General features: G+C 37.0%; 1 protein-coding gene across 1 annotated transcript in view; it reads right to left on the bottom strand.

Moving 5' to 3' along the window:
* USH2A (usherin) overlaps positions 1-24,795 on the bottom strand; it is a 397,775-nt gene that overhangs the window by 161,164 nt on the left and 211,816 nt on the right. The window contains exons 36-37 of the mRNA XM_062573566.1: positions 23,881-24,043; positions 2,345-2,524 (exon numbers count right to left, since the gene is read on the bottom strand). Of these exons, the coding sequence (XP_062429550.1) occupies positions 2,345-2,524; positions 23,881-24,043 (343 nt within the window). The remainder of the gene's footprint in view (positions 1-2,344; positions 2,525-23,880; positions 24,044-24,795) is intronic.

The following is a 24,795-nucleotide window of genomic DNA, read 5'->3' as shown; positions in this document are numbered from 1 at the left end:
ATTGCCAATCCATACAGGTTTGACTGATAAAAGAGCCAATTAGATTTAAGCAAATTAAGGGACATCACCAATGTCAACCACTTATTAAGCTGAATGCTGAATTCCATGCATACAAAACACTAATGCACCAAGTCCCATTAAGAGTTGAAATCCTAACCCCATTAGTAACTCCAGACCACTACAGGGTAAGGGTCAAAAGAAAGTTTCGTATTTATGGATTAACATTTGGATTCAGTTTCTATTTATTTTTTTATTCTTTCCCAAGAACTCTTGAACCTGAACTGCAATTTTAGTCGAGAGCTTAAATAAAATATATTCTTACTTCTAAGATTTTTTTAAGCATTGACTTTAAGCATGGCAAATCAATTTGATGAGAAATTAAGGTACATCCAATCAGGTAACTTTTAAGATTCAGTGTGCTTTATATATATTGTGTAATACATTTTAAATAAAAATGAAAGAAAGAAAATGCATGGTGAAAGAAAATACATAATAATTAAAAACAGCAATCCCAATACTAATTTCAGTAGTAATTCCAAAATGGAATTCTCCTTTGTCCTCTTATTGCTCTCCTTGTTACACAATTTTTCAAACTCCATAGTGTACTCTGCACAACACAAATTTTCAAACAGCATTTTTTGTTATCCTTGAAAAAGGGAATACTACATTTTTACAGTCATTAAAAAGCTGTAATTTTGTATATAATTAGACATGCCTTACTCTTTGACTAAATAAGACTCCTGTCTAAGTGAAATCTTGGCCTCTGAAGTCAAAAGTAAAATTCCTACTGATTTCAGTAAGGTCTGGATTTCATCTGATGATTTAGAAAGTCTTTGTAAGTGAACACACAGCTCAGTGTAAAATTAACATTATACTCATAATGTAGCATGGATTGGAGCTGCATGGCACTTAAAGAGTCATTATAAGAAGCATCAGAGTCATTATAATAAACATCATGGAAAAGTGAATATACATTGTCTTAGATATGTACAAGGGTGTGTGTGCGCGCACACGCGTATGTGGTGAGAAAACTGTGTGTATTTCTCTCAAAGGCACTGCTTCATTTATTATTCATTTCACTACAGATCACAGTCCACTGGACAATAGTATGGAAGATTTCTTTAATAACTCTCACTGCTAATTTAATTCTACTTAAACACACATATTCTAGTGAATGCCACATGCTTTTCAGCATGATTTTATGTGTAAATCAGGATAATACGTTTTCAGATCATTAACTAAAAGGAAGCATGAACTAAAACCTATTTAATCAATGAGGTATTGCTTTTAAACTACCACAAGGTCATAAAAAAGATAATTTCAAAGCTATAAGTTTCCTAATTGTAATCAACAACAATCTAATGACGAAAGAAAGTGTTTCCTAATGATGATCATAAACTTGTTCACATCCTTTTCTATCTTTAAAGATCCTTTACCTTTTCATTTGATACAATTTTCTCTACTGAATTTTGTGGTTCCTACCTGCGAAACTGAACAGTGACACTGAGATTAAACACATTAAGTGTCTTAAGTGCTTACATGAGCAATTGATCTCAAGTCTGGTTTACTATTATATAACAACCTGCATTTGCTTATATTAGGTGTAAGTTAGCAAAAAAATTTGAAAGTTTGAAATATGCTGTGATTTTACCCTTTCCTTCTTGCTCTGTAATTCACTAGGATGTCCGTGAAAAGAAAGTACCAGAGAAATACATACACATATGCTGTAAATTTAAGCTTTCATTTTAAAACTATGCACGCAGGGTATTTAGAAAGTATTTGATCAATTCTGTTATTTCAAATTTCTATTATGATAACATCCAAAGTGGATTGGAGCCTCATTCAGTGTAAATTAGCACACTGTAACTGTTTCCCTTCGTGCTACACCAGTGTGTCGATTCTGGCTCAACATATTACTAAAGGTTAATATGATCATTATTAAAGAAATTATCTAAATATATCCAGTCAGTGCACTTTGTCAGCACTTACAACTTCTACTCAAAGACAGATTACAAAATGCAAGTGAACCTCTCTATGTTCTTATGTTAAATTAGCCCCCCCACAACAGAATCTAACACCATTCATAGAAAAAACTAAAATACATAATGCACTTTTCACTTATAAACTGTTATCTGTACAGCTACCTGTTTTTACTTTCTAGTTTTTAAATTGAGCAATGTGACAAATTAAAAGCTGAAAGAAACAATTTTGTTAGTAAGAACTACTAGCACAAACATATTTTTCTGAACTTCCAGTCCTCAGTTGCAGTAATAAATAACGTTTTGTTCAACAGAGCATTTGTGTAATTGCTGCATGCATAGAAACAGCACTTTTTCATACTTACCTCCTGGAGGCATGACTACTGTTACAGCATCACTTATCAAGCTGCCTTGGCTGTTGGAAACGTTCACTCGTATTGTGTAGTTAGAAAACGGAATCAGCCCTTCTATGGGTACCCATACATTGGATTCTTTGCTGCTGTGTAAGATCCGAGTGCCATTTATAGTAGAATAATTAGTGTTAGCTGTTCAGAAAAAAAAAAAGGAAGGGGGAGGAGAACAAATGTTAGATTTGCATCTGCTACAGTTGGCCACTCTATATAAACTAAGTCTTATTTCTACTGAAATGAAAAGTTGCCAGTGATATCAAAAACACCAAGAAATGGCTACATTTGAAGGATAAATTATCCTCCATTTTTCTCCTCCTTTTGCCAACAGTTTGTGGTACCTGTGAAACTTGTAAAAATGTAACAGCCAACCATGCAGTTGCAAAACTGACTGCTACGTATTGGAAACAGGCGCCAGTTTTCAGAAATTACCGGTATTCTACATAGATGTGCAAGAACTGCAAATCCAAATCGGATCAGGATCATTCAAAAATTTAGGGTCAATTCTTATCTCTATGAAAGATTGGCAAAAAGCTCCTTCAATGCATTAGAAAGGCATTTGCTTTAAGAGTTTCTTAGCTATGAAAGCTAACACACTTCATTACATACACAAGAATTACTCATCTGCAGTAAGAAATACATGCTTTCCAGTAAGGCCTTTAATCTACTCAAAAACAGAATATGGATTTGAAGTATTCAGTTTATCTGTTGAAATCATTACAGGAGTCCACAGCAATCTATATGTGCTTTACAACCCTTTCAAGAGCCCAAATTTCAAGTATAAAAAATTCTACCTTATAAAAATAACAAAATAAAACTCTTCAAGATACTTGATAGGTAAGATCGAAATAAAATCGTGTATGTTGAGTGACAAATGTTTTTGACTTAATGAATATTTCACTCACTTATTTGAGAGCAAAGCTGAGCTCATTTAAAGATTATCCAATAGCGTGAACATATAAAGTGCTATGTAAATGATTAGCATTAGTACTACTATCCATCACTGAATGGAGAGTTCTCATATTGAAGTCAATGGAAATCCTGCATTACAAACAACAGCTGAATCACAGAAGTCTCAGAAACAACAGGTATGAGAATGAGATTAAACAGAATATGACTATTAATAATAACTTAATTAAGGCATTATCACAAGCAGCAGACTGAATGCTTGAGTCTGAGCCCTCTGTAAAATCTAAAATACAATTAAAGAAACCCATAAATTTTCTTTTAATTAATTTTTAAGTGAAATTCATTGGGTTGACTTATTTTTATACAAGATTCAAGCGTATTGCTAAAATTGAAAATGATATTAAACCTGCTCACATTACATTCTCCCATGAATGAGTGATTTGCACTTTCCTCTGATTTTGGGATTCTTGTAAACAGTCTGTGATTCTCATGTAAGTTCAAGTCAGTCAATTACTTTGATGTTAACAGAGCTGTACAAAGCGTGCTTCACTTTGCTGCTAACATATGGCAAACTGACTCCCTGAGTTTTTTTGGGAGGGAGAAAGTCACTAACTTTGTACTGTAGTTCTTTATTGCTCAGAATATACCTGGATAACACTATGCAATGGCACAGACTACATGGACAAACTACAGTGGTGTGAATTTGGAAAAATGGCATTAAACTCAATTTACTTTTTGGATTTCACTGAATACTGTATTAGCCTTAGAGACCCTATTTCATAAACCATAATGGACGTAAAGCTCACCATTGTGCAAGAACAGCAACCACCTTTTACACATCTTATGTATAGACATAATTCTGCAGAATTACAGTTTTGTTGGAGCTCACCTCTACATAGACTGGCTATTTGGCTGGCACGAGAGATCTGCATCTGGGCCCACTACTTGATCTCAGCTCTCAACTGTGTCTCAGATTCTCACGATGCATCTTGGTGGAAAAGTCCCTGATCTGGGAGTAGACACAAAGGAAGCAGCTTGCTCCCATTGCCTATCACAGTTGCTCTGTGTATCACCACACAGTTTGTGACTTACTATTTACATCGACCACCTAACAACATCTGTTATATACACCTCTTGCTTATTAACAACAATAAAGCCATTAGAAATGGTCAACCGACATACACATTCTTGAGGTCCAAGCGGTGTATGTGAAACATTTAAGGATCTGGCTAGGCTGTGAGAAGAGATCATTTCATCTACAATGTTCAGAAAAGTTTAAAAATCATATTGTTGACGGATCAATGCACACAGGATAGATTCAAACCTCAAGCATAAAGTAGGCTGCCAACAGCAATTTATTTGCCCAGTTCATGAGAAAATTCAACTTTTATTCCATCTACAGTGCAGTTTTAACATGCTAATATTTTTTATTCTCATCCATCTGACTCCAGAATGAAAGCATGTATTTCCTCTACTGATGTTTTTATTCCACTATTAACCTTTCTTCCAATGGCTAGCTATACTATATTTTTAAAAATACAGTCTGGAGAAAGAGAAAAAGAATTAAAAGAATAAAAGAATAGAATAAATTCTAAGTTGCCTGGATAACAACATTAATATACAGTAATTATACAATTAGTTGTAACATTAAATTCTAGTTATAGCAGAGTGATTACTTGGCAATTATAAGAAGTATATAATTACTCAATAATTAGGAGAAGTATGTAATTACATAACCATTTTATTCAGCTCAAAAATGAACCTGCAAATTTACAATGAGTTAGACAACACAGCAGTTCAAAATTTTTCATTGCTTCTAACAAAAACCTGAGGAGCACGTGCACGTTTCCTAACCTAAATTTTAAATAGAGAAAAGATTTTTTTTATTCTTGTTGCCAACCAAGCAACTTACAGCTACTGGCAAATAAAATATTAGAAGAATATTTTTTAAATTCAAGGCTTGCTAGGATGACTTGCAATATGCAGCTTTGCTTCTTCTCACTGCTTAAACTTTGCTTTCAGTGGGCTGGAAAATGCAGACACGTAGGTTCAGCCTGACAGAAAGTGATACAGCGATAACCCTGTCATATCACTCTATGCCATTCCTGCCTAGTCTACCTCAGTATGGACCCTATTTGTGAGTATAAGTGGACGATGCCTCTCTCTTTCCATTTTTCATGTGAATGCTTCTTTCCGTCCTGCTCACAGCTCCCAGTTCTGCCTGTCGGCAAGGGTGCCACATTCCTATACAGCAACTGCCTCAGACACGGGTAAAATTGCGAGAGACACCGTTTCACTTTGGACAAACAGTTTCGGCCAGAATACCTACTCTTTCCAGTGCATTTTTTGCCCCATCACTCCTGACATGAACTGTCACCAGTGCTTCAGTACGGAAGACCCCCCTCAAGAAACAGCAGGAACAATGCAGCTAAGAAGGCAGAAAAGCTCCTTCTAGAACTTGCTTATCCCGTTCTTCAAAACTTTTAGTACCAAAAGATGAATTGAGATGCAAGGGGGTTCAGAGTCACTATCACGTGTACCCTCTGCAAAAACTAAACGCTTTTCAGACACAAAGGGCTTTCCCGTACTCCTGAACTTTTCCCGTATTTTTACATATTTTTGTTCTTTTGTTAGCTTTCCTCCCACTGAGGCTCCCTATACTTCCCCCAATATTTCTAAGGCACTTCTTTTGCCTAAGGCTGGTATTCAAGAAAGAGGTGTATTGCTCCCAATTTATTCCTAGTTTACAGCCAATCTGAGTATCTCAGTTCCTCCGTTCCTTGTTACATGAATAGTTATGTCCTTAGTTCATCAGCTTGCTCTACCCTCACTAGACTCATTAGGCATATCCTGTTTATTTAACAAAGCTTTACTCCTAACTTACATATTTAATCAAGTCACTGTTAACAGTACTTTGAGTCTTTGAGCATTTTGTTCTTAAGTAAATTTTGCAGTCCTGTGATCTTGGGAAAGAGCTACTGCACTACTGAACGGTCTTCTAGAGTTCCAAAGTTCTTGCTGGGAGCCCAAGGGTGGCGAATAAAAGCACCGATGACCAGTAGGAAGCTCAAAGGAATTAAACCCTCCCCACTTGCCCTCTAACTCTTGAGATGCAATTTTTTTTGCTCCTCTAAAATGCAAACACAGGTAGAGATCTTTTGCACTTTATTACCAGGAAAATAGCAGGTATGGCACTCTGTGAACAGGAGCTGTATAAAAAGTTAAGGAGGCAGAAATGGAGCAGAGTAATTGTACAGGACAGCAGGGAGCTTTTTAACCTACACAGACTGAACACAGTCAGATATATCCACAGAGGTACTTGTTTGCAAATGATAAACTGCTACCTCTCCATAAAAGAAATAATTTACTCTTCCAATTTTTGAGGAAAAATTAGCCAAATGAAGAAAATAGGACGAAAGAGTATCCATATACATATTCAAGAACTATGCATATTTGAAGCAAAGTCAAGTAATAAAATACCCTTACATTAAAAAAGCACAAGCATATTCTATTATAAATCATGGTTTAAAAGTGCACAGTGTTTGTATTTGAAAGTTCTCTGTATTTTTGGCTGTACAGCTCTCAAGTGTTTCCAAAGAAGATAGGCATGCCTTTTATCGAGCACGGGTGTAAATAGGTGAATAAAACTCCTGTGGGCCGGTGGTGCGTAAATTACTGCTGTCCTGGGTCTGTCATCCTATGGGGTTCACTAGATTGAAATAACATAAATGGGTATCCTTTTCCATTCGTGTTATAATCATTGTCACAAGAATTTTAATGCCTCATATATTCCGTAATTTTTTTCTCGGTGCTGTGCCGCTCTGACCTTTTCAATATTCTGTAATTTGACTGGCTGCCCATTTGAAGCTCTCTCCTTTTTACAGCCTTATTAACTCGTGGGGAAGAGGTGAAACGCGGCAGCCTATCAGCACACGTAATACTGCAAAGGTCACGCTGGCACGGTACGGCACCAGCGGGCGCAGAATCCCCTGCGCTAGTCATTAGCGTGCTGATATCTTATTCATGGGACAAAGGTTGTAAGGAAACAGCGCAACGCGAAGCCGTTCTCGTGACAAAGACTGCGACGCAAAAAAAGAACCGAACGAAGCCAAACGCGTTCTTCTTCTGTTTAAACACCGTGGTTCCCCCCCCCCCCCAACAGAATTTGCCACGTTTAAAGGTACTTTTCCCACCTGAATCAAAGTTAACATTTTTAGGGGGAAAGGTAATAAACTGAGCACTGTTTTTCATGTACTAAACAGCAAAACCTCATTTTTCATATGCATGCACAATCTTTTCAAAGTCACTGAATATTTTTATTACTATTATTGTTTGCAGTTATGATTATTAAAGCAATAAGTTTAAATATAACCATTTTAATATCTCTGTATCCCAGAAACATGGACACAACTATACTTTGCTGCTGACTGCAGGAAGCCAGGATATTAGGTGACTGGAAAATATCACGAGTGCTCACTTTTCTTTCCCTCATCCTCAAGAGCTGACCATCATTACATAGATGATACTGGTTAAAATCAGTTTCCACACACTTCTGTTCACTTTCTGAAGGGAATTCCAACAACTTAGTCTTTTTTGTAAGGCAGAAAATTTCTCCTTCCTCTTATTTGTAGTGCAGTGTGCTAAAGATTGACTGACTGCTCGTTTTTTCCCCAGAACTGCCTGAACATAAGTGATATTACAGTTTTGTTACTTGTACAATACAGAGAGATTTCAACCTAAAAAGACATTTAGGCCTGAAACACTTAAGTCCTGTTCATCATAAATATTTAAAAAGCTCTTATTTTCTTTCAGTACTATTATTTCTAGGTATTGTGAGGCTTTATTCACAAAAGTATACAGAACATACTGTATGCCACTACATGGCAAGAGTCATTATGTGAGTTTAAGGCTTTGTTTCATATTTTGAAATATTACTACCAATCTACACTGTTTCCATTATGTATGTACAAGTTCTGATAACTTTGCTTACATTAAGGAGCATGTTGTTTCACAATATTCAAACAGCTGTAAGTGGATCTCTTTCCAATGTAGAAGGCTACCCAGAGAATAGAAGTAGCCAAAATCCACGTCACAGAATAGTCCATACAAAGATGAAAAGAACTATACAAAGATTACAGAGTAACTGGCACAGAAACTTACAGTTATTTTTATGACTACTTTATGTATAAAGAGATTAAACATCTTATCTTACGTCACAGAAGAAGCTAAAGTCAGAATAGGAAAACAAAAAACGAAACAAAAACAACCCACTCTTTCATTCTCTTTCCCCATTTTCCATTCGTCTCGTGCCAACTTAGCACAAACTTCTGCCCCTGCTCTAGTTCCTGGTTCTGTGTCACTAAGTTTTCTGGGGAAAATTCTCTGAACATGCACACTTCCTCTTCTGTAAGCTCGTTCTTTTGTCCATTAGTTTTGCCTATTCTTCAGCCTCATTAACTCCCGCACAAGCTATTCCTTTCCTCCCAACTAAGATTCTTCTTCCCTCCCTTTCTCCCTTTCCTAGTTTTTCTAGTGCAGTATTCAGAATCAAAAACATGACTTTCCATTAGTTCTATCCCATTAAAAACAGCTAAATATCCTTCCCCACCATTTTGATGACTACCTCTTCCTAGCCACGGCCATAATTAACTCTTTTCCAAGTGTCATCCTAATTGTCACATGGCAATTGTCTCATGAAGTGTTATCCATTCTTTGATTTGATCCCCTCTCCCTCTTTTCAAGAGCGTTTTTTTTTCCCCAGATGAGCACACTGCTGTTTTTGTTTCAATCTACTGAACCACTATTTGTTCCTTCACTCCTGAGTTGACAGACACATTGTTCCTAAGGACAGATTATGGTCTTGATCCATCAAACTCAATCCAAAAATTAAAGTCTCTCTTACGGAGAACCTGCACTCTCATTCTTTGGAAGGAGGGAGATTTGCTGGATGAGGCAAGACAGGTAATTTAAAAATACAATGATGAAACGGAAAAACTATGACTCCAAAATATTCACCTTCTCCTGTAAATAATGAACACTTCACATTATCTGCACTGAAAAACTTCTGTTTTGTTTTTTTCCTTTTTCCCTGATAATTGGGAGTATCTTTTGGTTTTAAGAGTGAAAGATATGAAATATTTAAAGCAGAAAAAAAGTCCGTATCACCACATACAGTAGGACTCTGAAAGCCCAGAGACACAGGTTTAGCTTCTGACTATATTACTCTATTTCTATCTTCAGCAGCTCAGTTTCTTCTCTATAAAAGAGGCAAAGGTACCTTCTGTGACTTTTCACAGACTTGCATTTGATACAGCTAGCTTAGACTGTCTTGAGGCTTACAGTGTGCATACACTAAACATTCTGTGCATCACTCTCAACTACGTCCACGTTACATAGCTACCTGAAATCTGCAGCACCTGGGATTCCTTCCAGTTCTATGATTACAGACCTTACTTGAAAAATCTGTAGTAATACTTAACATGCAAAATTTAAGGAGAGCTTAAACTAGGAACAAACAACAAGGGAGACTGAGAGGCTGAGCAACAATCAGCCTCACCAAGTTTGCAGACGATATCAAACTGGGAATAGTGGCTGACTCCAGAGGGTTGTCCTGTCACTCAGAGGGACCTTGACGGGGCAGATAGGGACCTTATGAGTTTCAACAAAAGGAAGTATCATGTCCTGCACCTGGAGATGAATAACCCCTTGCACCAGTACAGGCTAGGGGGCTGACCAGCTGGAGATCAGCATTACAGGAAAAGATCTGGGAGTCCTGGAGGATAACAAGTTGGATATGGCCAGAAATGTGCCCCTGCAGCAAAGAAGGCCGAAAGCATCCTGGGCGACAAGAGGAAGAGCATTGCCAGGAGGTTAAGGGAGGTAGGTGACCCTTCCACTCTGGTAGTACTGGTAAGCACTGGCACTTGGATGTGTCCAGTTCTGGGCTCCCCTGTATGAGAAAGACATGGACATACTGGAGTGAAGTCCAGCAAAAGGCCACAGAGATGATTAAGAGCTTGGAGTATCTGTCATATAAGCAGAGGATGAAAGAGCTGAGATTGTTTAGCTTCAAGAAGAGAAGGCTCAAGAGAATCTTATCAATGTTTAAAAATACCTGATAAATACCTGATGGGAGGGAGTAAAGAAGTCAAAGTCAGACTCTCCTCAGTGGTGCTCACTGACAGGCCAAGAGACAATAGGCACAAACGGAAACACAAGAAATTCTTTTCAAATGTAAGAGAAAAGTTCTTATTCACCTCACTAAGCCAGGCATGCATGTCTGCCAACAGGTTGGCCAGTGTGATAAGGAGGGATTTAAACTAGGAAAGAGGGGGGAAGGGAAGAGTTAGAGACAATGTAGCAAAACGCAGCTCAAGTTGGGATGCCTCCAGTGGGTGCATGCAGCCGGGGAAGTGCTTCCGAGACATGGCTATGGGGGAGCCTCTTGCATCCTTCCTGGGAAACCTGTACGCTCCTCTCTGAAACGCCTGTACACCAATGCACGCAGCCTGGGGAATAAACAGGAGGAACTGGAGATCTGTGTGCGGTTGCAGGGCCGTGATCTCATTGCAGTTACACAGACACGGAGGGATAGCTTGCATGACTGGAATGCCGTCATGGATGGCTACGTGCTTTTTAGAAAAGACAGGCCAGGAAGATGAAGTCATGGAGCTGCTCCTTATGTAAGAGAGCAACTGGAATATATCAAGCTCTGCCTAGGGGTGGAGGAAGAGCCAGTCCAGAGCTTATGGGTAAGGATTAAAGGGCAGGCTGACATGGGTGACACTGTTGTAGGTGTTTACTACAAGTCATCTGACCAGGAAGAGGAAGTCGATGAGGCCTTCTACAGGCAGCTGGCAGAAAACTCACAATCATAAGAGCTGGTTCTTGTGGGGGACTTCAACCACGCTGATATCTGCTGGAAAGACAACACAGCTAGACACAAATAGTCCAGGAGGTTGCTGCAGACCATTGTTAACTTTCTGACACAGATGGTGGAGGAGCCTAGGAGGAGAGGTGTGCTTCTAGACATTGTACTAACCAACAAAGAAGGACTGGTTGGAGATTTGAAGGTTGGGGGCAGCCTTGGCCACAGTGACCCTGAGATGGAGGAGTTCAGGATCCTACGAGGAAGAAGCAGGACTGTAAGTAGGATCGCAACCCTGGACTTCAAGAGAGCAGACTTTGGCTTCTTCAGAGACCTACTTGGAGAAACCTCATGGGTTAGGACAGGAAGGCGGGTCCAAGAGAGCTGGTTAATATTCAAGCATCACTTCCTCCAAGCTCAAGAGCAGTGCATCCCTGTGAGTAATAAGTCAAGCAAAGGGGGCAGGAGATCAGCATGGATGAGCAAGGAGCTCTTGGCAAAACTCAAACAAAAGAATGAAATACGCAGAATGCGGAAAAAGGGACAGGCCATTTGGAAGAAACATAGGAACATTGTCAGAGTATGCATGGATGTGACGAACAAGGCCAAGGTCCATTTGGAATTAAATCTGGCAAGGGATATCAAGGATAACAAGGGCTTCTTCAAACACATCAGTAGCAAAAGACGAGGGAAATGTCAGTCATCTGCCTTTTGAACTTCCTCTTCAATCCTGTAAGTCTTTTAATTGAATTTGTTTCAATAAGACCTTCCAGTTCAAACAGCACCAAGGGGCATCAGCCATGGAAAACCCACCTGCTATATGGGTACACTAAGAGCTCAGCCCATGGCTTAAAAAAGAAAAAAAAACATAAAATATAGTGATGCTAACCAACTCTGGCAAGCATTCCACAGGTGGAAACAGATTGTGTGGATTTCACATATGCCTCTACTGTTGAGGCTCTACCATTCTCAGCTCCACATAAATAGGAAAATTGGTCCTACAAGCATGTTGCCTTCTTCACATGTGGGTGACAATGAAGAAAGATGGGTGCCAAGGATTACCAGGGACACAGTGGTCATAGGGTCCATATATGACAAGAACCAGCAGGAGACTCTGGGGGATCTTTTTAAGAAAATGATGGGCCATGGTGGATGAGCTGGAGAAATAACAAACAGACTAATGGAAGCATTTCTTACCTACTGAGATGCTACAAACAATGAAAAAATATGAAACTCTCCCTGCTCAGAAGCCACGTATTGAGATGGGACTCAAAAGGATTCACAACTGGTTAAGGCATGAGCTCAGCACAGGTCTCCAAACCTTATTACATCAACTTACTCAAAATTTCAGCTGTCTATAAAATATCAAAGCTCTTTGGGCAGATTCTTCCTTGTACTCCATTTGGTGGAGTAAACCAGCAACTGCTGACTGGTGGTAGTCAACGACTCTCCAGTCAGGAAGCCCATACAGTTCAAGCGGGGCAGCCAGGGCTCAGTATCTATTCTGGCACTAACAGCTTCAGGATTGTTCAATGATATCTATACATTTCCAAAAATTTTGAAGTAAAATTGACATAACTGGAAGCTGGTTGGAGAAAGGGAAACCAGCTGGTACCTGAACAAGCCAAGAAACCTTGACCTAGTTTTGCTTGGTTTGGTTTTTCGTTTTTTTCATGAACACACAATTTATTAATCACTCATGTATTATCTGCCATCTTTAGATCTCAGAACTAGTTATGGAGTAGTTTAGCAGTCATCATACAAAGGAATGACAATCAATCAGCTGCAAAAGTCTGTCTTGCAATAGCCTGTGTAATCATGTCTGTTAAATGCAAAAAGTCAACTTGCCTTATAAGACAGTAAGAAAATAGCCAAGACTAGAATTCTAAAATTCTGAACTCCAAAGCTCCACAAAACCTGTCCTCTGTCAGCCATCTAATCAGGGGACAGGAAAAACCTATTTACCCAGTGTTGCACTACATAAAGGAAAAAGGCCAAGCACCTATAGCTGTACTGCTAGCTCACTCCAGACACAGCTCACAGGAGCACGTGAAACTAGCGAGATGTTTGCATCAACTGGGGAAAATTTGCAACACCTTTGAAAAGACATAACACACAACTTTCTGTATTGCCCATCTACTGCCTGAGAAGCATAATGCCTCTATGAACTCCTGACTCACTAATGCGTCTCCTTTCCTGCCCCAGCATGGTTTAGTAATAGTATATATAAATGTATATAAATATATATACATAATATATAAATATATAAATGACTGGAAAGTATCAAATAACAAAAATGTTTGCTGCACTCATGATGTTAAACTGATGACAAAGCACATAATTATTGACTTAATGTATTTTGTTTGAGTGTTTTATAGATGAATAATGAGGCTTTAAAAACTTTTTATTAAAGGAGAGAGTTTACATACCAGAAAGAGTTTAGAAACAGTTAGCTTTAAGATCTTCAAGTTTATTTTTCCATGGTTAGAGCCTTCTTTCTCTAGCTACTAGCAGCACATAAATGGAGATTATCACAGTATCTGGTTTCTGAATCTATGCCCATATTTCATGGATGCCAATAAGAATTTTCTATTCTCCAGGGACACTATCAGAAGGAGACTAGCTAAATACACAGAGTAGAACTGGGAGTCTCAAATCCATAATCAAATATCTAGATTGATTGTGTCACTTGCACTTGTATTGATTTCAGTTGGAGCAGCTGACCCAAGGGAATAATAAAAATGTGGAATAAAACTGATTTATGAGAACAAAATAAATTCTTTTGTGAATGGTAATGAATTGGGACTATTTAACCCTTTCAATCACAAAGGGAAATACACTATTTATTTTTTCAGAATGCTGAGTTAGCCAAAAGAAGTCATATAAAAAATGCCAATACTGTCAAATACCATTACACTTAGTTGTAATACTCCAGAAGGAATGAAGCTCTAAACTTGATCTAGGATTTTTATTTGACACGAGACATTCTTTCAGCTTTTCCAATCATCTTAGATGAGGCATCATAAATGATGATGAACCACATAGAATCACTCAGGTGAGCATTTGCTGTATTTACTTATAGAGTAGCTCTCTGTTCAAAGCAAAACCATATAGAATAACATAGGTATCAATGTTAACTTGACATATCATACCTAATAAGGCTTATCATAATATCCTGATCTTTCTGACATAATACTAGAAAGTTAAATAGTCAAAATCTGATATGATCCCCATTATACAGTCCAAATAAAAACTTCATCAAATCTTGCCAAACCCCAATTTTCATAATGCTTTCTCTACTCTGAGAAAATAAATGGGTTTTACATTAGTCTCTAAAGATGAGCAAATTTGTTTGAGACCAAAACATACAACTATCTAAACCAAATTTCTTCATCTTAGGATGCACTAGTCATATTATATTTTGCTTGTGTTACGTATTTACAACATTTACAGAAATAATTTTATGTGCCCAATGTCCTACATTGGTTTCTGAACTTGGGATTTATCAGAGATACCTACACACTACTAATTTGGTCTCCTCATTCTTCAAAAAGATTAAAAACTGTAAAGAACATTCATTAACTAAAAGACTGCTTTGATAAGAGAACTGTTCAGCCAATTCCCTTTTATTCAATCCTGTTTACCTGTGCCATCTCCAGAAGAATAGGTATTATTCCCCAGGCTATTCTGAGGGAGTAGGTATGGACTCAAAGACTTTCTTGTTATTGGCAGTCACTAGGAATTTGAGCCTGTCAGAACAGATAATAGATACCTCACAGAAACATGGCTCAGCCTTATGTACTCACTCCATAATATAAAAGCTAATAAGCTACAGGACACAATATGAAAACAGACTAGTGTACATGTGAAAAATTATAACTATTTGAACAGAGAAACACAGATCAGTTAAAAAGTACTATTCACAGTCTGATGCTTGAGTTTTATCAAAGAAACAGTTCAATGTAGAAATTAGAGACAGTGCTTTCTTTTACTTTTCTGCAAGACACTTGCACTAGTAAATAGAAAAGAGCAGCATATCGAGTGTTGAAGGAAATCAAGCTAGTAGTTGCTGTATTGTGAAGCTGTTCAAAAACTAGTGAAGCTTGACTAAACTTTACCAGTAGTCATCCTAGAGTGTGTACAAAACCGCTAGTTTTCTAGTCAGGCAAATCAAACTTTAAATGGCATTTCCACAAGTTGAAGATTCCCTACATCCAGCTCTAGTGAATGGCTTCAACACAATTATTCCACAACAGAGGATGCAGCCTCTTTTCTTTCTTTCCCCTCAAGCGTCTTTCGGACAAGTGCTTAACCTCCATTTCAGCTAACAGTAATACCTAGCACTTATAGTCTGAAAACATATAGACTGTAACTATTAATCCTGGCAATGCTGCAGAGAGGTAGATAGATCCTATTATTGTCATGTTACAAACACAGAAACTGCTACAGAGGGGTTAAATGATTTGCCCAAGGTCACCAGGGTAGATGAGATGCATGCAAAAGATTTATGATTGCCCAGTAATGCTCTCAGTTCACTAGACCAACCACAGTGCAATTTCACCAGGATCTAGAAACATCAAAGGCATTCCACAACTATAATTTTCTTTTCTTTCTCTCTCTCTCTCTCTGTGTGTGTGTGTGTATATATACACATATATTTTATATACATATATATATTAAGCTAGACTCACACTAAAAACAATTATGAATCACAGTATAAGTTCTTAGATCCTTCAGAGGTTATAAATAATTGTCTACTGAAATCCTATGGAAATGCAGCCTTTTACATGGGCTGAGCATCTGTCCCAATGTGAATTAGGGTTCCCGTGCAAACTTCTTTCTCTTGAAGGTGGGGAGAGTGTCTTTCTAGTGCAGCAGGTGGCAATGGTGATGACGACAAGGCTGCTGCTGATGGCAATGATGGTGATGATTTTCACCATGCTGTTCCCCTACCACTGCTTTTCACTGGGACTCACTCAAATGCCTGTTGGTTGGTCTCACTGTGACAGTATTAGTGCTGACTGTAGTATGTTATCACGGTGCAAGTGTTGCACACACTGGTCATTACGCTACTGTGCGCATACATTAATGGATTATGTTTAGCAAGCATTTAAATGAGTATTATCTACTTAGTTGTGTACTATGTTTTGGAAGGTAAAGAATGGAGGGAAGGGGTGATTTCCATACTGGTAGTAGCTGCTCCCATGAGAACCTCCTGTGATAACACTGTTGGGGTTTGCAGGTGCAGGTCCATGAGAAAAATAATCTGAGAACAACAGCATGAGAACTATAAGATAAAAACACTGCCACAGAGGCTCTGGAAAGCTCTGTCTCAGCTGCTTCAGAGAAAGGTTACAGAGCTGGAAATAGCAGGCCCTTAGCATTACTAAAGCTAAAGCACTAAGGTACCTAAGGCACCAACACAGCAGTACCACAGACTGTAGTAGATTAAAGTCTATTATATATTACAAAGGTAACTAGTAAATTACTGATATCATTGATACCACATACTTTGAGAGTCACAAAAGTACTAATTTTGGAAACTCAAGGCCCAACTTCTTGAAGAAGGGAATATTATGCTTATTATTATTGTCAAATCTAGTGTGCCTATGCTGTTAAAAAAAAAAAAGAAAGAAACGAAAGAAAAGAAAAAAGCAAGAATTATTACCAGGGAATTCAGGCTTTGTAGCTGTAGAAAGTATACAGCTACCATGTAATCCTAAATTACTGCAGTTAAGTTAGGATGACTTTTTCCTGCTCACAACAAATAATGATCTGTCTCTGGCATGAGAACACAGGAGGTAAAAAAAATATCTTTGGTAAGTGATTGAACACAGGAGGAAAATAGCACTAACATTTACCTGCTTTGGAGGGTGTGGTGGTGGGGAAATCAAGCTTTTGTAGTACTAGCTTCTTGAATGTTTCAGCTGCATAAGAGGAAAAGCTCAATAACTGCTCAATAATAAGCTAAAAAGTTAGGAACTGATGGAATAGCTTGTCTTGAAAATGAATGATACACTCTGATTACATATAAGGAACAACTAAAACTTTCTTTTAAAAGATTTTTTAAAAACATCAACTTTTACGTATTGTCAAATATTGCATGCTAATCTACACATAGATATTTATATTTTGAAGTAATTATACAAACAATTGTGATTCTTATGCTTAAAAGAAATCCTCCATTGACTAAGAAAATTGGCCTAACATGTCTCTTGGAAATGTTTTAGTAATTTCTGAAACACATTAATTCTCAAAAACTGTTTTTTTTTTTTTTAATTGGTCAGTTCTAAAGGTAAAGTGCAGACATTGTTCAGTCTCTTTAAAGACAGCATCCCACTGAACTTTCACTCTCCATTCTCAGGCCTTCAACACAATTTAGACTGAGAGCTTTAAGAGGCTTTAGTATTGTTGTTCTCACTTCTACTGCCATCAGCAGGTGGTCTTCCCTCAGCAGACTCTGCATTAAGCAGTAGCTTGATTTTTGATGTTCCCCATTTAAATTCTGACTAGAGAGCATGCTTAAAGCAATCAAGGTTGTAAGAGGAATCCTCTATTAGAAGTCAACTTGTTTATATACTTAGTTTTTTTACAAGAAATTACTGTATCCTACTGTGAAAATTCCCCAGTTTGCCAAGAAAACGAGTAGGCTGAGGAGAAGCTTTCTGGTACAGGATCTCCAAATAAGCAGAATTACCAGATGAATAATTCGAATAATTCTTCCTTTATACAAAAAACCCAAGATGAACTACCATCCTGAAAAGCAAGAAACTTGGACAATACGGTATCAATAGAAGCGATGTAAACTATAAAATCAGAAAATAATGTCTTGACTTTTACTTTGATTAGCAACACATATTTATAAGTGTAAAGTTGCAGCTTTGTGTTGTGAAACTTGCTAAGGGCATACATACAGTTAGCTAAGAATTCTCCTGATGTAAAATGCACATTCAAATGCATCGTAGTGTCCACAGGACTACAGATCGGGATTCCCATTGCACTAACGTAGTCAAGTGACACAGTATGAAGATAAGGATTTCCTCCAACTTTCTTTTCTGGAAGGGTGCAATACAGATTCTTTACTATGAACTTCATTTCAGACATCCAAATACAATTAAAAACAACCTTGTACTTAATCTAAACTACACAGAGGACAAATAGGGCTGGCATGAGGAAACTACTTTCATGAAGCCTGCCTCTGTTACCTTTCCCCCTCAGGTCCTCTGCAAATTGGAATTGCTTTAGAGCAGTTCAAAAACTTAAATTCCTCTTAAAGATAGAAAAGCTAGTGGAGAGCTGGTAATTTAAATGTTTCATGCCCTGGACTGACCAATTACAAAACAAATTCCTCTTTTAGGCTTCTTCCAAGGAGGCACCAGGACTTAAATGACTTGAGGCAAGACAACTTGTCTTTGCAGGAAAATATGTTTCCCAGAGCATTGCAGAGTTGGGTCAGAGCCCTCATTTTGTAAAATCATGTTTGATCTCCATATGCAGTTTTATGGGAACAAATACTTGTCTGGAAAACATACCTGCATAAATCAGAATGGTGAAACAGACTTAGCAAGGCTCCTTCCTATGTTTGAACAAGTACTTGCAAAGAATAAAATTATCAGAAGAATATATAGTTGAACTGGAAAATGAAGGCTAATTGATATAGAAATTTCTCTTGTAAATATTGTTAAAGTATGGTCAAATTACAAAAAAAAAAAAAAAGAAAAAAAAGAAAAGAAAAAAAAAGAAAAAAAAAAGAAAAAAGAAATCATTATCAGCATCCTCCTGTGTTGACAGAAAATCCAAACTACTCCTGCTGATCTGCATTTCACACTTGCAATTCCACAGTGGCCTTTTCAATCAATCTATGCTACCATTTCCTTCTCTTCCAGTTTGGCTATTGATAAACACTGTCCAGGAGCATACTAACTACCCAAAAATAAATGCCATCAACAGTAACAAAACTAAACAGCAATGAAAAACTAGGACATGCATTAAAAAGATATTTATATTGCATGCTTAAACATTCAAGAGTCAGTAAATGACAAACTTAAAGGTGTTTATTCAGTTAGAACATTCTGCTTTGTTTTTATGTATTACAATAGAGTTTTTACTGATGCATTGTAGCTTTCACTGTAAAATCATAAATATTCCCCCTCAAAAACAACAGCATCTTTAAAACTTTTGCAAATGATCTGACCCCATTAGAACACAGCCCAGCATGAAATACAACTTACTATAACAAAGAAATAACCAATAAGCTCTCAAACTGTTTAATAAACTTTTAATTCCTATGAGGTGCATATATTGGAAAAAGCAGCTAGACAGAAAGTTAGATGATATCTTAAATAAATATGATGAATGGCAGACCTATTTGGTGGAAAGCTAGTTTATATAAAATCTAAGACAGTCAGACACAGATATGCGTGTGTGAAATTCAAAAGGTTTGGAATAGGAGAAAAAAGCAGCTAAGCCTGGGGACATCTACAGAATCTTCAGCATAAGATCAGCTGACTTCTCAAAAGTGTTGGAATAACAAGTTCATGACAGAGAAAGTGTTAAGTTACATGTTATTTAAATGCTTTCCATGTCATCAACCTGCTATCTCAACATACCATATGCTATAGTAGGTCACTGATAAGATAACAACATATCAAGCAGAGTTTCACAATATACATTAGGGAGGGTGCTGTAAAAATACAGAAATACAGCATGCATTACAAAAGATCACTCTCTCATATACTGCTATCCATTGCCCTGTCCAGGGGCTGTACTTATGCAGAAGGATTTCAGCACTTCAAGAAATGTATATCTCATAAGTCCATCCTTCAGAGGCTGAACATCTCTTACTTAAAAAAAAAAAAATCACATGGAGATATTATAGGCTTGAATATAAATCTTCCAGGTCCCATGTAGATAAGTTATAATCAAAAAAGAGAGTGATCTAAATCTCATAATCTCAACCCTTTGATCAAACACAATACCCATTATGTTATTAAATTATAGAGACCTCTGCACTATGTCCTTGAAAGCTTGAATATTTATTTGGGTTTCTATAGCTTTAATTCTTTCTCTCAACTTCAACACTTCTATTTCATTAAAAATATCTAAGTAAATAAAGGAAGTAAGTAAATACTACATTTTTATTGAAATTTTGCCAAAAGTCTATGATTTTTTTCATAATACTCTTTACATATGACCAGGTTTTTTTTAACCGGCTTCTCGCATTATGTAATTGGCTATCCCTATTTTCATATAAAAATTAAAAAAAAATACACACACATAGTCTTCATTGCCGCAGAGAAAAGCTTGAAAGCATGACTGGAGCTACCAAGAGATTAAATGTATTTTGAAAGACTTTCAGATTTTAAGGGCAGCTTTATGATTCTAATTTTGTGATTCATGGTTGTGTTTACATTTACCATATTTAACACTTTTCTACCAAGCACAAGTTCAGCATCAGAATAGTAGAACTGCACAGGACTGAAGCACGGGACAAATTGTCTAATCTACTCAAGGTTACAGTTATTATGGAAAGGCTTCATGGTACAACAGGTTACAGCCTGAATAACTGGGCTGCTAGAGTAGGGGAAAATTTTCCTATCTGCCATTGCTTCATAGCAAACGGTATTTTCAACACCTAATAATCATTACAGTGCTTTGTAGTAGAAGACAATCAAACTTCTGCTTGGTAAAAAGGTAAATGCACTATTTGGGAAATGACATAATATTGTCTATAAAAGATTCATAGACTCAAGACTCAGAAGTATCCTTTATAATACTGAATTTAAACAAAGTTTTTTCAATTGAGAGATGTATGCACAGAAATTACAGAAGTATCAGCGTGGTCATCATAACAAACCTACATGATAGGCAACAGTCTCCAAAACCCATTCACTCATGTCAGGTTTCAGACCTGAGATCTGAAATTTTTTCCCAGCTGAGCTTCCCAAACTGACAGCTTAACATACTGCTGAGCAGGACACTAATTCAAGCTATGCATGCAACTATTTTGATGCTAACATGCAGCCATTCTGGGTGAATTCCACTTCCAATTTTTACATTTTATTTTCTGCCTCTTTAACAGACGTTGCAGCAGAGGATGAAATACAGTTGTTCGTTATGTCAAGGAAATACCAATTAGCCATCAGACAATTCAATAAGCTTTGTGTAAAGCCAGTGAACAGATGATGTCTTATATAAGTTTGATGAATTAATGCTTAATTTCCTTCCTGCATCCCCCAAACAGCTAGCATAAATGTCAATTGCTAGAACTCTGACTTTGGAGAGGGGGGAGACAAGGGAGCAGGGTGGGGAGGAACACTGTTTATTTAGGGTTGCAAAGCAAAGTTTCAGCAACAGTGAACAAATGTAATGAAATTTTCTGGGTTCCATTCCCCAGTGATTCTTTCACCACCACCCTGCTCTCCTGAGTTGAACTAACATAGCAACCACTTTAAGTCAACTCTTATAATTGCTTCCAATTTGCCTGTTTTGCTTTTGGCAATTAGCAAACTGAAATGTTATCATGAAAGAGTCCATCTCACTTATAAGGCCAGGTTTTCCCTCCACTAAAATATGCAGGCACTCTGTTCTTTATTACCAGCAGGAGATAAATGGCTGGTTTTCGTTGCTGAAGAATATATAATGGTTAAAAAGTCACTTTTTTCCTCCAGCTCTACATAAATCACAGAACTAGTCAATATTTAATAATGCTTGCCTTGGTCTGGAGTCCCTTGATCACCCCTGTCATGTGTAATAGCTCCCTCTCCGATATCTTTGACATAAAAGCCCAGCTTTACTGCAATACTAACATGTAGAGGGTCATTACGGATCGACATTTACCTTAATCTGTGACTGCCAACCATGAACCGATAAATTCCAGCAGATTCCACTGGGAGAAATCAGTAAACTTCTCAGTGGAAAGAACTGAAGGAAAATTCTGCCGAGAACAGAATACATTTTCTACAAGGGCTGCTCTGCAAATGGGTTCTGACTTTTGAAAGTTCTCTAGCTGCACAGCTTTGCAACATTTAATACCGTTTTGATGGTTTGAGAGACGGGATGACAACTGAGGATGACATGACTTAGAAAGCAAGCAGAAATTTTCTCTGCAAAAACAATGCAAGATTAAACACAAGGGGAATATGGCTTTTGCATTATTCACCCTGCTGCCTTAGCAGAAATGGCTGTGCTGTCAGGGGTCCAGCCAAAATGTTGCTGCTTTTTTTCAAATCGATCATCACTCCTTCTTCCCATAATCTTACAAGTGCTTCACAGCAGAATACATCAAAGCCTTCATTGCATAAAAAAGGGACACAACAGCCTTTACGAGGGGTCAGCTGAGACTGCCTCCCACACATCAAACTCTTAAAGGAATGCATTCTCCAAATAGCACGCAAACAAGTTCATTTAAATACTACTTCTTAGAGGACAGAAATTACAGCGTGTGTTCTCTTTACTACTGATACTGGAAACAACAAATTGTTCTCATTCTGAGCATTATAAAAACAGCAAGCTACGAAGCCATCAGTAATTCAATGCTTTATCTACTACTGCATTTATTATACTGATTAAATTTGTGTACGGTACATAGAAGGATTAAATGTCATCCAAACATTATTTCCAACCACAGTTTTGTATTATACTCAAAAGAAAACATTTTTACAGTTGCCTAATGTCAATCACACTATTTAAAATGCACTAAAAATTAATGACAACATTGTCAGGTATAATTTATAAACACTATTTGTGTACAATATTTTATTATTTATTATACCTTAGAGCATGCTTAATAGCTCAAATTGACATATTAAATACTCACATGTATTCTGTAAATATTCATTCCTATTCACTATTCAAGTATTTTACTTTTTTTTTTAATATATAATTGAGGAACACTAGATAAGGTATTGCGTTTTATTACCAAAGGAAAGATATTCTCATTGTGCAATGCATTTTAAAAAATTGTCCTTTTACATTCTTTAATGCCTTTTACACGTAAGTAACATTGTCTAACACTACTACACTGATTTAATAACATTTTCACACAGACTGCATTACTTTGTATAGGTTTAAATTACACTAGGAAAAAAAAAAGTGGAAAAAAGACAGCAGTCCTTGGTATAATATGGTTTAACAGATTATTATTATTTTTCAGGTTTTTGTATTTTATTGTGAATCTGTTTGTTATATGGAAATAAAGGGTAGAGTTTCATTTTCTTCTTTTTAAGAACGAGTGGCTGATTTCATTGCATACTCTTTCAGAAAATCTTATATATAAAGGTAGCTGGCTTTTCATAAGCCTTACTTCTTTACCATAGCTTACAAAAATTTCAGGTATATCCATGCTCAGTCATAGTAGGGAACAGCTCTTATGAATGGCTCCTACTTAAATACGCAAACCAACTGAAATTTTGTGAGTACAGCTTCCTTATCTGAGTGAAGGTTTCAAGATAAGACTCCATGTGTATATCTAGAGACTAAATGAGTGCAGAGAGCTTATCTTTATTTGCCAATTTACGTGTTTGTACAAAATGTAAAGCACCATAAATCAAAGCAGCAGTTCTCAAAGAACAGAATCGATATTTTTAAGATAATCAATTGAGCGGCAAGAAACCAACAAAATTTAGTGATAAGGAAATTTTTGGAAAAAAAATTAAAGTGGAACACCAATGCTATCATTAGATTCATGCTATTCATACTATAAAGAAAAAAAACATACCTTCATCAGCATAGAAGAGACCAGTGACAAGGACTGTGGAGGTCAATTTTCCGTTAGGTTTATTTGGGGCAAGCCATTTTACTTGAACTTTTCTGGACCCCTCCACAGTAGCAAACACATCAACGGTACCCTCAGGGGCAGCTTCCATTGTCCGAGCCTCTACCTGCAGGTGCAACCACGAGCTAGCGGTTTGTTGCCTCAGATAACAAATAGACAAAGAACTGGAAACGTAACATTTTAAGAAAAGTTGTTTCTTCAGAAAACACCAGCACTGTATGTCCATAATTTTTAAGCATTTTACTTTCTCTCCACCCACAATTGTTTGAGGCTGCTCAACAACTGATTTACTTTATACGAAGATCCCTATAATGCACAGGAATCGAATACTGGAAAAGAACGAAACGCTCATTTCTTGTAAACACAGTTACACTTCCTGCTGATGCATGATCTTATCTCAGTGAGAAGGGAGGGAGTGGCAAGAAAAGACTATGGATTTTTGAACTTCTGTAAGTTAAAAGACAACATTAATACATATGCATTTAAATGCCTTAGAAAATTACCACATCTGACAGAGAAAGAATAACCTTTGCTGAATAGTTTGTTCCCTGAATTACCTTCTAATTTCATCTAACAAATTTATGTTGCAATGATAAGTAGATCTTTAAGAGAAAAATATGATAAAAGAGCTAGAAAATGTAATGTGTGTGAATTTTTTTTACTTGAATAAATAAATACTCATTTGAAATTACAGAAACTCAGTATTTAAAATCAAGTATTGTTGCTATCATTCAATACTATGGAACAAAGTAATTTGTTATTACCTTATTTCTGGCAACAAGTTTCTTTTTCATACATTATTTATTTGGTGTTTTCTAAGGTATAAGATAGTTTCACACCTTTATAAGTGCTTCTCAG

The sequence above is a fragment of the Rhea pennata genome, chromosome 3, assembly GCF_028389875.1.
Source record: "Rhea pennata isolate bPtePen1 chromosome 3, bPtePen1.pri, whole genome shotgun sequence".
In the NCBI taxonomy this organism is placed as follows: Eukaryota; Metazoa; Chordata; class Aves; order Rheiformes; family Rheidae; genus Rhea; species Rhea pennata.
The sequence above is the reverse complement of the archived record's forward strand: the minus strand, read 5'-3'. Positions and strand labels throughout refer to the sequence as shown.